Source organism: Monomorium pharaonis, chromosome 1 (assembly GCF_013373865.1).
Source record: "Monomorium pharaonis isolate MP-MQ-018 chromosome 1, ASM1337386v2, whole genome shotgun sequence".
Lineage (NCBI taxonomy): Eukaryota > Metazoa > Arthropoda > Insecta > Hymenoptera > Formicidae > Monomorium > Monomorium pharaonis.
Window position 1 is genome coordinate 11,892,020 of NC_050467.1, and position 16,832 is coordinate 11,908,851.

The following is a 16,832-nucleotide window of genomic DNA, read 5'->3' on the forward strand; positions in this document are numbered from 1 at the left end:
AAATTCCTTTTCTAGATATGTTGATTAGAAGGAACGGAGATGGTACTTCAAGTCTATCGAAAACTAACACACACCGATCGGTATCTTCGCGCTACATCTCACCATCACCTTTCGCAAAAGAATTCAGTCATTAGTTCACTGCTATATAGAACCCTCACAATTTCCGAATCAACTTCTTTGAATAGGGAATTAAAACACTTTAATTAAATTCTAACAAAAAATGATTGTTATTGTTTTACAGCGTAGTATTATTGATTGTACACTATAGGTGATGAGCAATGAAAGATATCTAATGAGAGTTGCTTTTTCTGAAAAATAGAGCTTGGATATCGTTTATCGCTCGTGGCCCATCACGTACAGTCACATCAACTCCATTTCACTTATTAACAGAAAATATACATTAAAAAAATTATTAATATTTGCCTTCAAATCGTTTTAATTTGAAATTTTCGAATAATTCACATTCGAACTATAGGAATCGAATCAAATTTCATCAGATTCAATTCGATTCGATTCGATTCGAATCCGAATAGTTCGCACATCTCTACGTTACTGCGCATTCGTCAAATAAACACAAGAAATGAGAACCAATACTTAAAGTATGAAAATAAAGTATAATTTGCAATATTTTAGTACACGAATATATTTCATGTTTTATATTTCTTATTTTCATAAAAATTATATCTTATAATTTTACTTACAGAAAGCCGTAATTTGTGTGAGCTTATTTTTGGCGTATTAACCTGTAGGACTTGGTAAATAGATTAATGCGTCAAAAAAGCGCCCACAATTATTTACATAAAAGTTGAATACATCTTACAGACAGGAGTTAGTGGATGAATAGCAATCTAGTGGATAAAACGGACTAAACCAAGTAGGGAAATTTTCTACCATTTTGTGATTCTCGCAATAGCTATAACAAGTTATTAAGGGTGTATCGGACATACAATCTTAGACAAAAGTGCATGAAATTTGAAATACTTAAATATCTACGCCTAACGCATAGTAAATCTAGATGTAAGAAACTTGAACGATAGTTGGAGTCTTATTTTTACTCTTACAAAGGTATTTTTCACGTATTTGCGATTTTTTTCACTTATGAGTTTAAACTTTTGACAGTAAAAATGCACAATTATCTCAAGTTATATTTTATTTCTTTAAAACGGTGTAGTGAAGACAATTGAAACTTGATAGATATTTTCATCTATCCATATATTAGATGTACAGAAAAATTCAAAACACTGGTACCATTTTCTTCTATATTTTTTTAGCTGTTTTATCCGTCAAAATCTTTTTCCATAAGATAGAAAAGGATACCATGTAAAATCAGTGAAAATTAAAATAGTTATAACTCAGCAAACGTTTAGTGGATGCGTTTTCATTTTTTTGCAGTACATTAGGGGAACTAAAAGAACAATTTCACAAATTTTTAGCAACTTTGTACCATTTGGAACTTCAGTCCGATACATCCTTAATTTATAAGGATCTTTATCAAGCCTATATATACCGCCAAATGCAAACTCGCGGCGGGAACTGTCTAGTAAGATGCGTTTGTTAAGCATCATTTACAAAAATCGCAAAATAATAGAGAACTTTTCTACTCAGTTTTGTCTGTTCTATCTCTATGCAAGCGTTGTCAATAGTTGTTAGACATTGTGTATATGTGAAATATGTAGTTGCAGGTATAACATTATTAAAAAATTACGTTATATTTTTATTTAATAATACATTTTAACAGCTTACTGTATTTATTATTATATTTGACTGTTATTTTTTTACTGTCTAATATAGAAATAAAAATATTTTTAGAAAAAAATATTTAATAAAAATTTTTCAAATAAAAATTATTTCAAATTATTAAGAAGATACAATAATTATGTTCAACAGAAAAAGAGGCTTTACAAGTACCTAAAATTCTTCAATATATACGATTGGTCTTGCTCTTGACCTAAAGACATGAATTTTTAAAAAATCTAAATTTCTATTGTATAAAAGTATTTTACAACAGTTACAAAACTACTTTTTTTGTTGAATATAGTCAATGACTACAACAGGTTTAAAATAAAAAAATAAAAATCATTAAAAATTTTTAATAAATGTCTGTTTAACATTTAGTCTCTAAGAAATAAAGAAATAGCGCTATGAATTTTTCTCTAGTTTATTTAAAAATAAAACTATTATAAAAATTAGAACTTTAAATAATTTTTGTTAAAAATTTTTAACAATTTATTTAAAAACATATCTGAAAAAAATATATTACCTCTGGCCATGGACTCCATAATCTGATCACTGGATCAATACCACTAGTAGCTAACAAGCACATAGATGGATGCGGTTGTAAGCAATTGACGATTCTCTCGTCCCCTCGCAACACACGTACGATATTGGTAGTATTACGATCCCAAATAAAAAAGGAACCATCATCTGATCCAGCCACTATATATTGACCATTGCTTAAAGAGAAAATCAATGTTACAAAATAATTAAGATAAACTTTATATAGATTACAGATTTTAGTAAATACTAGGGATGTTCCAAAAATAATGCTCCACATTTTTTAATAGAAAACTGTTTATTCAACATAAATAAAATTTATACTGAACAAAGATACATGTTTCAGTTATATATGTATGTCAACCTTGTAACAAATCTATCTTGTTTTCAAAGTTCCATCTTTATCTTCATCTTCAAACTTTCAGTTTTCATTTTAAAACATTTATTATTCTGCGAAAACAAGATTTAAAGACAACAAAAGTGTTATTGGATCTGTCTAGAGATGACTATGAAAATAAAATAGGGTTTATAGATTTATTCTGTAATTGTTAATGACAGTCTGATATCATTACATTATTATTATCGCACATAGCTTTTTTGTCATCTATATGTACGCAATGACACAATAATAAAGAAATGTTATTAAGAATTACAGAATAGGGTTACTGGTACAGGAATGACATACTTCGTTCCGCGCAAAGTCATAAAACTAAACGGAAAATTTGTAGAAAAACAACATGTGTAACTGAAACATATATGTACCTTTGCTGAATGCAAATTTTATTTATATTAAATAAACAATTTTCAATAAAAAATGTAGAGCATTATTTTTTGAACAATCTTAGTAATATAAATTTCAAAAGTTAAATTTAAAGTAAAAAAATTTTATTAAAATTTTGTTAAAATTTTGTTGAATATGCCACAAAATTGTAATTACACTTTGCTGAAAAAATTGTCTGCATTTAATAAAAACAATAACATTTTAGCACATAACATTTTAATAAAAATTTAATAAATATATAATAAAATTTTAACAAACAATTATTACTTAATAAATATTACTTAATAAAAAAGTAAAAAAATGTTTATTGAAATTGTAATAAATTTTTTATTAAAATTTTTCTACAAGGAAAAGAACTCTGCACAAAACGTATAACACAAAAGTCTCAATCAAATTGCATAAAAATTGGCTACGTAAAAATTTTTGATACCTTGATTACAAATTTCACGGTTAAAATCTTTGTAGAGATTTTTTTTTGCTAAAAGTGTTGGCCATATTGGTTTTATATACGCTGAAGATATATTAATTTATTCGACATTCATTGTAGAAATTACATGTAGAAATATACCCTATGTTGGTGTGTGCATGCGTATGTTTGTAATAGGGAGGCATGTATGTGTAAAAATTCAAGCTCACTAGTCGGATTTTAAACAGACTTAACATACAGTAATAATAAATAATAGAAACTTTAGTATTAAAAGAACATATTTTGATTTGAGGACTTTCAAAGATCTTAAAAAGAGTTTGGAGAAAGATGGTGCATGCATGCACACACATAGCCACATGTCGATTAATTAATACTCTCTTTAGCGTATGTAAATCTAATGTTACTAGAGTCCGACCGAAACCACTTTTTTTTGTTTTGGCCGAAACCGAATACGAATATTCGGTCTTCTCTGAATTTCGACCAAAACCGAAACCGAAAACAAAAACTTTTGAAAAAATTTATAAAATATATATATAATTTAAGAGATTGTTGGAAAAATGTATATTTAATATTTAAGTATTCTGTTATCGAATAAGCTTTTTATCAGTTATTAAATAAGCTTTTATTTAAGAATGTATTAATACTTTATTATTTATTATATTTTATTACAATATAAATGTATTTTTTACAAAAAACAAAAATATCTTTTAAAAAATCAACTTTTTAATAGAAATTATATTAGATACATTGCATAGTATAACAGTAAAGTTATACAGTACAGTTTTATTATTTAACATTATATTAAAACTTAATAATCAGAGTTAAATAATTTTATGTTGTAACATAAAAATAGAAGTTTCTCGTTTTTCCCAATAAATTACTGCGACTATCTGCATAAATCTGCCCAGCAGAGCTAAATACTTGTTCGCTTGCTACAGAAGTCGGCTGAACTGATAAATATTTATTTATTTGTAGCCTTTTGTAGTTGTTTGAATGAAAACGGATAAAAGATAAGAGATGACGCAGCCGCTGACGGCGCTGGCGTCGATGTCAACAGTTCGGCTGACACCGAAATTTACTCTTAATTTCGGCCGAAACCGAAATCAAGCCGAAATCTTGATTTTTGGCCGAAACTAGCCGTAACCAAAACCAAAACCGAAATTTCGGTCGGACTCTAAATATTACCACCTTCGAACACCCTTAGAAAAAAAGTAGTCCATTTGCAAAAATTTTAACCAGACGTCAAAAATTATACATATCCAATTTTTATGCAATTTGATTAAGATTTTCTTTCTTTTCATATAATTTGTACATTAAGGAAAGAATAATAGAAGAGAATGTTAAGGCGAGAAGGATACCAACTATGAAAGACAAGGTAAGGAATTTAATTGGCTACGCTATTTTGAAACCTACGACGTAAGCACAATATACACAATATTGTCGCTTCCAAATTAAAATGCGTTAACTCAGAAGCTGTTTGAAAACAGCGTTAACTCGGAAGCTGATTGAAAAGGGCGTTAACTCGGAAACCGGTTAGAAAAGCCGTTAACTGGGAAGCCGGATGGAAAAAACGTTAACTGAGAAGCTGGTTGAAAAGGCTCGTATTTTTCGCTTCAAGTTTTCGCTTTAAGTTTTAATAGCACTGCTAAAATAATTTTGGTGCTCTACCTATATGTGCATATTCATTTTTGTTTCAATATGTTTATGTTTTAAATCAAGTACCAAAATTATTTCGGCAAAATTATGGCTGCCAACTTAAAATAAAACAAAAAATTTTAGCAGATGAATTAATGCCTTTTTCAACTGGCTTCCGAGTTAACGCCCTTTTCAATCGGTTTCCGAGTTAACGCCTCCTTCAATTAGCTTCCAAGTTAACGTCCTTTTCAAATGGCTTCTGAGTTAACGCCCTTTTATTCGAAAGTGACAATATACTCTTACACTCCCTCCTGTTATTCTTTCCTCCATGGTTTTATTCAATGTCTTTTAATTATAATATAGTTCACTGTTTACAAATTTATTTACTTTCCAAAGAAATTTGCCTCCTTTATGTCGGTTGTAGTATTACAATGACCACAAAATCTCATTGCGTAGTCGATTGTATTACGTCTCCATTCTTGTTCGTACTCTGACAATGGAAGAAACGTCTGTCTTGTTTGTGTGATGTCTTTTCCTATACAGAAAAAAGAACATTTTTGTTTTGAGAACATATTTATTTTTAAATGTTAAATATTCAAATAAAATTATGTAATGTTAAACAGACATAACTTGTTTACACTAAGAACGTTGTATAATTTTATAAAGAAAAATACATTTTCCTTATTCAATAATCATTTTTACGAGTTAAAAGAAAGAGAAAAAATAATCATATTTTTAGATCAATAAGAATTATCAAAAGGCACAGTCATTGTCGCATCAAGTGTACGTGTAGCAAAATGAGAGAATCTTTTAAGCGAAATATCTTTTGAGACATCTTTAAATTATCGGATCTCAATAATGATTAAACCGATCAAGTGAATAGATGCAATCGATGGAAGGATGAATTTGCAGGACCGGCAAGTTCAACGCATTCGCCGGAACCCGGTTTCGCGTTTTGAAAGGCCTCGCGGTCTACGAAAATTCATCAGACATTTTGCAGGACTCCCTGTATAGTAGATTGAATATTCGGGTGTGTGTGGAAAATGCAATCGCATAATCCACTAATCGATGACAACTTGCTGTACACTGACATGAGCGCAAGATTTTCTCTCTTGTCTTTGCATTGAAATATTTCGTTGCAGCGTGTTGCAGACGTTGACATTAAATGTTAACATCAAATGTTGGCACGTCTGCAACACGGGTGCGAAGGACATTAGGTGTTAAAGTAATTATCCAATTAGAAAACACCGATTTTGATTAACTTTTTACAGAATGATGATACCATAAACAGATGCAAGACATTTTTTTAGTAGCGATGATTCAGTTTGAAGGCGTGACAAAAATCATCAAAGTTCATTGTAACTCCATAAAGTTCTTATATCCTGGAAACTATTTCAAATAAAAAATCCAAACGCTTTCAGAAAAATGCACTTTTTACGAGAAATTAAACTATATCAATAGTTTTTTGCAAAAGTCATAAACATATATGCAGATTTTGTACTTTCATTGTCGACGATCAGCGACGAAGAATATTTCCGTATACATTACTTTCTAAAAATAATAGATACTGCGTTACTATCATTTAAAAGTAGATTTGAATTATATGCAAATCACCAGAATATTTTTGGTTTTCTATATATAAATGAGATTGCGAATTTAAATGACGAATATTTATTAAAATGTTGTCAAGATCTTCATTTACATTTGGTAGGAGATTTCGACGGAACTAAAATCTTTGAAGAGATTATATAAGATGTTCCGATCAATAACGCAAGCCAATTCGGCTCTAGATGCGATAAAATACATTATAAAAAACAATCTTTCGGAAGCATAACCAAATTTATTAATTGCGTTACAAATAATGTTAACGCCAGTAACCGTGGCTTCAGCTGAACATAGTTTCTTGCGGTTGAAACTAATAAAAAATTATCTTCGATCATCAATAAGCCAATTTACATCTCTGGCTATTCTTTCAATAGAAAGCGAAGTAGCAAACTTAATCAATTTTGATGACGTAATCATCAGATATTTTGCAGCAAAAAAAAGCGAGAAAAATTATGTAATATTCATTTTACAAAAAATATATGTAACATCCTTTGTACTTATAATAAATAATTCCTTACTGTAAAATTTAAGTATAGAATTTGAATGTGTGAATTCTGGCCCCGCAAAATTTTTGAACCAGGCCTCGCAAAAGGTCACGCCGGCCCTGTGAATTTGTATAAGAAAAATGTTTCTATTTTTTGTATGTGTCCTACAAGATATTGCAAGAAAAAGTTTGATTTGGCAAACTGTCATTTAAGAAATATTATCGTTAACCTTGTAGACTTGTAAAAAGATTGAGTCAAATATATAGTTTGTTTTTTCGATAACATACCCAGTAAACACATTTTATAACGGCAATATAACATGGAAGTTACAAGTAATTTAACATTGTTATTCTTGTGATATGTAGGTGCTATATGACATGGAAATAACCTGTTACGTAATATTTGTTATACGCAAGTGATATAGCTGTTATACATCGTTTTAGCGTTACAGTTATTCAACAAAAATTGTATAATCGTAACATAACACGTTCGTATCGATGTTATTACGGAACGATGCATCGTAGTTGACTCAGAAATCAGACATTATAACATCCTGAATGATAGATCTATTTGATAATAAAAAAAATTATTATAAAAATAATGTTTTCCAAAATAACTGTTTGTCTACAATTACTGCGCACAAAAAATGCACAAAATCGAAATTCATCATGTGGTGAACAAAAACAGAATAATAAACCCAGCAAACACAAAGTTACATGTAACGTGCCTGTTAGTTATAATTTCTCACTCAACAATGTAATTGTAATATAACACACGTGTTATATTACAATTACATTATTGAGTGGGAAATTATAACTAACAGGCACGTTACATGTAACTTTGTGTTTGCTGGGAAATGTATACTATTCAATTTTTCTTAAAATTACGATCTATATAGTTAACCATTTAATTAATCATTTGAACGCTTCAAAGATTAGTGCTAAATAAATCGCAATTTCCATCAAATTATTAAGGTTATGGAAAAAGATAAATTTAACAATGAAATTAATAAGTAAATAAATTAGTGCTATTTATTTTTATAAAAAATAATATAGTTGCGTCAGTTTATAACATATAAGTATATGTAGACAATAACAAGTACTCATATCGATGAGTCAAATTGGCGTAGCAGGTAGAGTACAAGATTCGTCATCCTAAGGTCCCGGGTTCAAACCTAGCAGCGGCAAGTAAGATTAAAATAAAAAATTACATAATTTAAATTTAATTAATTAATAAAAATTTATTCTAAATGTAGTATGTGCTGTTGATAAAAATAATTTAAAAAAAATGAAATTTTTATTTTATTTTATTTTTCTTTGTAACTGTTGTGTAACGGTTAGATAACATGTAATTATAACATGTTATATTGCTGAGTCGGAAAATGTAACTTACATGTAATTTCAGAGTAACGTAACCTGTTATATTCGGTTACATTGCTATTACACTGCTGCTATATTACTGTGTTCACTGGGTATCGTGCAGGTGCTCATATCACTAATCATTTAAGAAACAACCAAAGTAAAGTAATTTGCAGCAATATGAACGCCAAAGCAAACACAGCTTTGTCTCGATAAATGGCGATCGTATTGTTAATGGAGAGACAGACTGTTCAAAAAAATAATAATAAAAATACCAAATAAAGGAGGCTTCATCAATGATCTATCTTAACCTTGACATTTATAATTAAGGCCCTCCTAAATAACTCTCAAAATGTTCCCACATAGAAATGAAACCTCCAATAGACGTCCATTAGATGTCTGCCATGGAAGTTTAAACTTCCAGTGGACGTCCATTAGACGTCCAATATAGAGCCATTAAAAATCCACAGTTCCGCATTGCGTACGTCTATTAGACCTCCATTAGACGTCGTCAAAAAGGTTTATTAGACGTTGTGTGGATTATTAATAGAGGCTTCACGGAACCTCGATGGATGACTGACGGATGTTTTGTGGATCATTAATAGAGGCTTCATGGAGCATCGATGATTGACGAAATAAAAATTTAAAATAAAAATTTCATTCTTTTTAAATTATTTTTATCAACAGTACATATTAAATTTAGGACAAATTTTTATTAATTAATTAAATTTAAATTATATTATTTTATTTTATTCTTACTTGCCGCTGGTAAGTTTTGAACCCGGGACCTTAGGATTACGAACCTTGTACTCTATCTGCTATGCCAATTTGATTCATCTATATGGGTACTTATTATTGTCTACATATACCTATATGTTATATATAAACTGACGCAATTATATTATTTTTTATAAAAGCAATTAAATTTTGCAAAACATATTAAAAATAAATAGCATTAATTTATTTACTTATTAATTTCATTGTTAAATTTATCTTTTTCCATAACCTTAATAATTTGATGGAAATTGCGATCTATTTAGCATTAATACTTTAAATCGTTCAAATGGTTAATTAGATGGTTAACTATAGTATATAGATCATATATTCTAAGAAAAGTTGAATAGTACATTTATTATCCTGTTTTTGTTCAGTACATGATGAATTTAGATTTTGTGCATTTTTTGTGCGTAGTAATTGTAGACAAACCGTTATTTTTAAAAACATTATCTTTATGATAATTTTTTTAAATATCAAATGGATCTCTCATTCAGAATGTTATAATGTTGTCTGATTTCTGAGTCAACTACGACGCGCATAAACGGCTCAAAAATCGGACAGCATTGTGATATCTTTTATGAGACATTAAGCTGATATCATTTAGATGTCATAAGGAGAACATTTTCAAGAAACTTAAATGAAACACTTCAATGAGATATCTCAAAGACCTCTCTTAGTAGTCTCTGATAAATGTTACCATTTTGACATCATTTTCAAGATATCTAAATGTTTTTTTTTTTAATTTCTCTTAAAGTTTCATTCTGACAAGCGTGTTGTTTGGGTAACTTCCACCATGGAAGTAAATGTTCCATAGAACTATGGAAGTTTAGTGAATCCCTAATGGGCGTCTATCTGACTTCTACCATGGAAGTAAATGTTCCATACAGCTATGGAAGTTTAATGGATCCCTAATGGACGTCTATCTAACTTCCACCATGGAAGAAAACATCCAATGGAGCTATGGATGTTTAATGGATCCCTAATGGATGTCTATCTAACTTCCACCATGGAGGTAAACCTCCAATGGAGCCATGGAAGTTTACTGGATCTTTAATGGACGTCTATTTAACTTCCGCCATGGAGGTAAACCTCCAATGGAGCCATGGAAGTTTACTGGATCCCTAATGGACGTCTATCTAACTTTCGCAATGGAGGTAAACCTCCAATGAAGCTAAGGAAGTTTACTAGACCTCTAATAGACGTCCATCTGACTTCCAATATGGACATAGACGTCTCATGGATCTTTGGAGGTTTAATGGACGTCCATTGGACATCCACTAGATGCCAATTTCTATGTGGGTTTTAATCGTCGCTCGTAATTTGTTAAAGAGTTATAATTCTAAAAAGTTTCATAAATAAGATATATATTTATAAAAAAAATTTATGTAAATAATAATAATAATAATAAAATGATCATAATTTATGTAAACTAGTATAAATATAAGCGAGGGCGATGATCCGCCCCTTCCCCTGGATCTCAACCCTAAACTTTCCTATCCTAACTCAATACAATTTTAGTCGCAATTTGGCTACAATTTCAAATGTAAAAGCATAACGTAATTTCACGTAAAGCGTGGTTTACCCCACACTCTTCAGTACTTACGTTCCGCAACAAGGTTAATATGTTTTGTTTCACATGTGTTTTTGACTGTCTACATAAAATGAAGTCCACTCCATACCCTCCAATCTCCAATGCTTACAGCCCATGACGAGGTTCATAATTGTTCTGTTCCATAAGAATTTCCAACTTTCCACGTAAAGCAAGATCCGTCTCACACCTTTCTTTTGTTTACGATGCAAAATGAGATGTGCGATAAGAATTCAAATAGTAAAAATTTGATTATGTTTATGAAACACTTATTGTTAATAACATTGTAACAGATAATAAGCAACGGCTAAAGCCTTTTAAAGATTACTCAGGAGGGTAATTTTGATAATATATAACTTTGAATATATATATCAAAGAAAAGGTTATCAATAAAGTCTCCCTTATTCGGCATTTTAACCAAAAAACTTTGCGACTGTTATAAAATTCTTTCATACGTTTATATATTTAGATCCAACAAAAATTAAAAACCAATCGTATAAAGAATCAATAATTGCAAAGTTACTCTTTCTTTGCTGAATATAGCCGTAGAAAAATATCTTTATTATTAAATTATACTGAGCAACAAAATTAGCGCAACAAAAATTTATACCAAAATTTTACTTAATTTCGAATAATTGTAACATCGCAAAAACTTATCGTACTGGAAAGTTTTTTTTCATTTTAAAGCTTAAAGCCTCTACTTTAAAGAGCATTTGTCGTATTTTGATCTTCTCTTTTTCCCTTTTTGGCATCTCTTCAAAAGTAAGAACGTGTTTGGTCTTCAAAAATTTTCATACTTTGACTTGATCCACGGAATACAATAAATTTTTCTTGTAAACTTTATAAGAATTATTGTGAAATATGAACTTTTTTCTCCAAATTAAAAAAATTGAAGTCTGTACGTTTTTTTGGCAGAGTTATGAAATATCAAAGTTACCTATGCATTTTAGTCCGTTTAAGTTGTCGCTAGCATTAGCATTTCTCGATGCGCACTACGAAGAGGTTGCAGATTTTGCTTTGTGTGTATGTGTGTATGTGTTGGACAAACAAAATGAGAAAATATTGCACGGAAGAAATACATGTATTTTATCTCTTCGTCTCTAAATGACTTTTTGAAGATGCAGGATGCAGAATCTAACTGCATCTTGAGGAATTTCGTGCTATATGCGCTGTAATGCTATCTCCGTGCAATATTTTCTTCCGTCCAACACACACACGCACGCACTCATGCACGCACGCATGCACACACACAATGCGCAAAATCTGGCCAACTTTTTCGTGGTACGCATCGGATAATGCTAATGTTGGTGGTAACAGGCATAAACAGAATAAATGCATAGATAACTTTGATATATCATAACTCCGCCAAAAAAAATCGTACAGACTTCAATTCTTTTCAATTTCTAGGAAAAAGTTCACGTTTTACGATAATTCTTATAAAGTTTACTAGAAAAATTTATTGCCCTCCGTGAAGCGCGTCGAAGTATGAAAATTTCTAAACACCAAACACATTCTTACTTTTGAAGAAATGCTTAAAAAAAAAGAGAGAATCAAAATAAAAATAAAAAAACTTTCCAATACAATCAGTTTTTGCCAAGTTACGATTATTTGAAGTTGAGCAAGATTTTGGTATAAATTCTTGTTACGCCAATTTTGTTACTAACAAGGGAACCTCGCGAACCCGAAAATTCTGATTTTAATGAAACTTGGCATAAATGTAGAAGGGGTAAATACATAAATTTAGAAATTAAAAGTTGGTGCTTATAAACGGTTTAAAGGGTTGAAACCACCCTTCAAAAATGTTGAATTTTTGTCTTTTCTCGATATATCTCGTAAACTAAACAAAGTATTAAAAAATGTTTCATACAAAAGTTTTACAGTATAAATACCTCTATTTAACTATGCTATTTATTTTTTCAAAAAAATTTTTTTTTAAAAACAAATTTTTTTTCTTTGAAAAAAAATTTTTTTTGATTAAAATAAATAGCATAGTTAAATAGAGGTATTTATGCTGTAAAACTTTTGTATGAAACATTTTTTTATATTTTGTTTAGTTTACGAGATATATCGAGAAAATGCAAAAATGTCTTAACTTTCAAGTGTGGTTTCACCCCTTCAAACCGTTTTTGAACCAAAATAAAACATTTCTAAATTAATATATTTACTTCCTCTACATTTATGCCAAGTTTCATTAAAATTAGAAAATTTTTTGTTTGGGCTTATAAACGGTTTGAAAGAGTGAAATTACCCTTTAAAGGTTGAGATATTTTTACCTTTTCTCGCTATATCTCGTAAACTAAACAAAATATTAAAAAATGTTTTATACAAAAGTTTTACAGCCTAAATACCTTCATTTAACTACACTGTTCATTTTTCAAAAAAAATTTTTTTTTTATTAAAATAAATTTTCAATAAAATTGATTTTTATGTATATAGCATTTATAAAATAATTATACTATCTTATACTACGTTCTATTTATATCATGTATGTGTATATTATGTATGTTATATGTTATCTATGTTATAATACTATACATTTATATTATCTGCATCCCTATATGTATTAGTTTTCATCTAACAGTTGCGCAATATTAGAGTAGTCACGTTGCTTTCACACAGTTCATTCTGTCTACGTCACATATTTCACATTCAAGTTTTATATTTGTCATATCACGGTATATATCAAATATGAAATGGAAATCACGTATTAAAGTTTGATATCTTTATTAATGATGTTACGCGTCATTTTCACATCTGTATTAAGTCTAACGTGTGCTTGATCAGTACATCAGTATCACATCTAACGTGTGCTTGATTTTTCTGTTAGATTATTTAATTAAGCGAAGCATAATGTTACACGTAAATGTTGCGAATGTTCTTAATATGTTAATTATTTTATTTCGAATTATACATATTCCACCTATAAATGAAAGAGAAATACAATTACGTGATGTGATAGAGGATATTATAACAAATGATATTATAACAGTGAATGTGACTTATCATTTGATGTACACACTGATACTGCTTTAGAATTTTAAAATTATTGGGAAGTGGATTTACCTGACATAGAATATGTAACAAATGTTGAAGAAGAATTTTTTTAAAATGATAATTGTGGTAGGGACTTCACCTTTCTGAAGCGACGTTGCACTCCTAAAAGAGAGTGTCGGCCTTTTATCACTTCTCCAATATTCGACGGCTTTCCTTTTATAGCTACTATTTAAAATTTCGTCTTCTGGTTCACAATTATATTTATTATCAGGTTCATAATCAACATTATCATTTTCTAAAAATTCTTCCACTTTATCTGTTACATATTCTATGTCAGGTAAATCCACTTCCAAATAATTTTGAAATTCTAAAGCAAAATGAGTGTGTACATCAAATGATAAGTCATTCACTGCATTTGTTATAATATCCTTTATCACATCACGTAATTGTATTTCTCTTTCATTTATAGGCGTATGTGTAATTTGAAATAAAATAATTAACATATTAAGAACATTTGCAACATTTATGTGTAACATTATGCTTCGCTTAATTAAAAACAATCTAACAAGAAAAATCAAGCACATGTTAGATGTGATACTGATGTACTGATCAAACACACGTTAGACTTGACACTGATGTGAAAATGACGCGTAACACCATTAATAAAGATACCAAACTTTTATTAATACGTGATTTCATATATGATACATACCGTGACATAACGAATATAAAACTTGAATGTGAAATATGTGACGTAGAGAGAATGAACACTGTGTGAAAGTAACGTGACTACTAATATTGCGCAACTGTTAGATAAAAACTAATACATACAAGGATGCAGATAATATAAATGTATAGTATTATAACGTAGATAATATATAACATATATAATATACACATATATGATATAAATAAAACGTAGTATAAGATAGTATAATTACTTTATAAATGCTATATACATAAAAGTCAATTTTATTGAAAATTTATCTTAATTTAAAAAAAAATTTTTTTTTTCGAAAAATAAACAGCGTAGTTAAATAGAGGTATTTATGCTGTAAAACTTTTGTATAAAACATTTTTTTATATTTTGTTTAGTTTACGAGATATATGGAGAAAAGGTAAAAATATCTCAACCTTTGAAGGGTAGTTTCACTCCTTCAAACCGTTTATAAGACCAAACAGAAAATTTTCTGATTTTAATGAAACTTGGATAAATGTAGAGGGGGGTAAATAAATTAATTTAGAAATGTTTTATTTTGGTTCAAAAACGGCTTGAAGGGGTGAAAGCACGCTTCAAAGTTGAGACATTTTTGCATTTTCTCGATATATCTCGCAAACTAAACAAAATATTAAAAAATGTTTCATACAAAAGTTTTACGGCATAAATACCTCTATTCAACTATCATATTTATTTTTTCCAAAAAAATTTTTTTTCCAAAAAAAAAAATTTGTCTTTGAAAAAAAATTTTTTTTTTAAATAAATAACATAGTTAAATAGAGGTATTTATACTGTAAAACTTTTGTATGAAACATTTTTTAATATTTTGTTTAGTTTACAAGATATATCCAGAAAAGGCAAAAACTCAAAATTTTTGAAGGGTGGTTTCAACCCTTTAAACCGTTTATAAGCACCAACTTTTAATTTCTAAATTCATGTATTCACCCCCTCTACATTTATGCCAAGTTTCATTAAAATCAGAATTTTTGGGTTCGCAAGGTTCCCTTGTAAGTATATATAATTTTAAAAATATTTAAAATTTTTGTTCTTTTATTTTAAAATTGTAAAAATACATTTTTCAATTTTTCAACTTCGTCTTTGTAGCTTTCTAGGATTTAAATCTAATTTACGTTAAAATAATTTAATTATCAATAACAAAAAACGATTCTGTTAGTATATATTGCGTATAGCACATATATTGAGATTAATCAAATATTACATCAATAATTAAACAATTATTAAACAATAAAATAATTACAATAAAATGTAATATTATAAAAAAATTGTTACAAAACAATATATAATAAAAAAACATGCTAAGTTCAAAAAATCTCAAAGAATAACTCTTGTATAGCTATATTTTAAATTGTATTTTAAAATATAGTATTACAAATTACATCACATTACAACAAAATTACTTTTTTAAATAAAATAAAAAATTTATTACAATAATTATTTAGATTAGGAGACACTATGCCAATAACCTTGACTTGGACATATACAAATAAAAGTTCTGACTCAACTTTTCCTTATAAGGTAGGACTCGTATAGTTTTTGAGATATACTCATATAAAAAAGTACTGATCCACATGTGGAACAAAACAATTGACATAGTTTTGGGTCGTAAGCATCGGAAAGGAGGATAGAAATGGATTTCGCTTCGTGTAAAAAGTCGAAAACTCATGTGAAACAAATATAGATCAAACTATAATTTCTTTTTGTTAATAACTTTTTTAACTCATTAATGCTTAAAGACACGCAATTTTTTGTTTATTTTTGAGTTTTATTCTCAATAGAAAAAATTGGAGGTTTTGACCGAAACATGTATTTTACTATTTAGATATATTCTTTTGATTTTTTTCTTAAAAAACTATATTTTTATGCCTCAAAAAATCAATATAGCGGATTTTAAGTATAAAAATTATCGAAAAATTGAAAAATTTTTTGGGATATTTTTTTTGTTGAAAAAATATTAAGATCCATTTCTAACCGCGTCCAAAGGTGGATAAAATAGTTAAAATTTAACAAAAATTTTTTTTTTAATTCTAATTTGTTGTAACCTTTCTAAAATGGCAAAAATTGCAAGAAATTAGTAAAATATGGATTTTTTCTTAATAACTTTAAGAAAATCAAGCATCGTCAAGCTTTTTTCCTTCATAGTATGAATTTTGGATGAATCCAACATCACTG

At 28.8% G+C, this 16,832-nt stretch overlaps 1 protein-coding gene across 4 annotated transcripts in view; it reads right to left on the reverse strand.

Annotated features, from left to right (window-relative positions):
• LOC105833360 (WD and tetratricopeptide repeats protein 1) overlaps positions 1–16,832 on the reverse strand; it is a 213,377-nt gene that overhangs the window by 31,170 nt on the left and 165,375 nt on the right. For all 4 annotated transcript variants that reach the window (XM_036294553.1, XM_036294560.1, XM_036294549.1 and 1 more), the window contains 2 exons: positions 5,505–5,652; positions 2,261–2,453 (listed from right to left, as the gene is read on the reverse strand). In XM_036294553.1, coding sequence (XP_036150446.1) covers positions 2,261–2,453; positions 5,505–5,652 — 341 coding nt within the window. The remainder of the gene's footprint in view (positions 1–2,260; positions 2,454–5,504; positions 5,653–16,832) is intronic.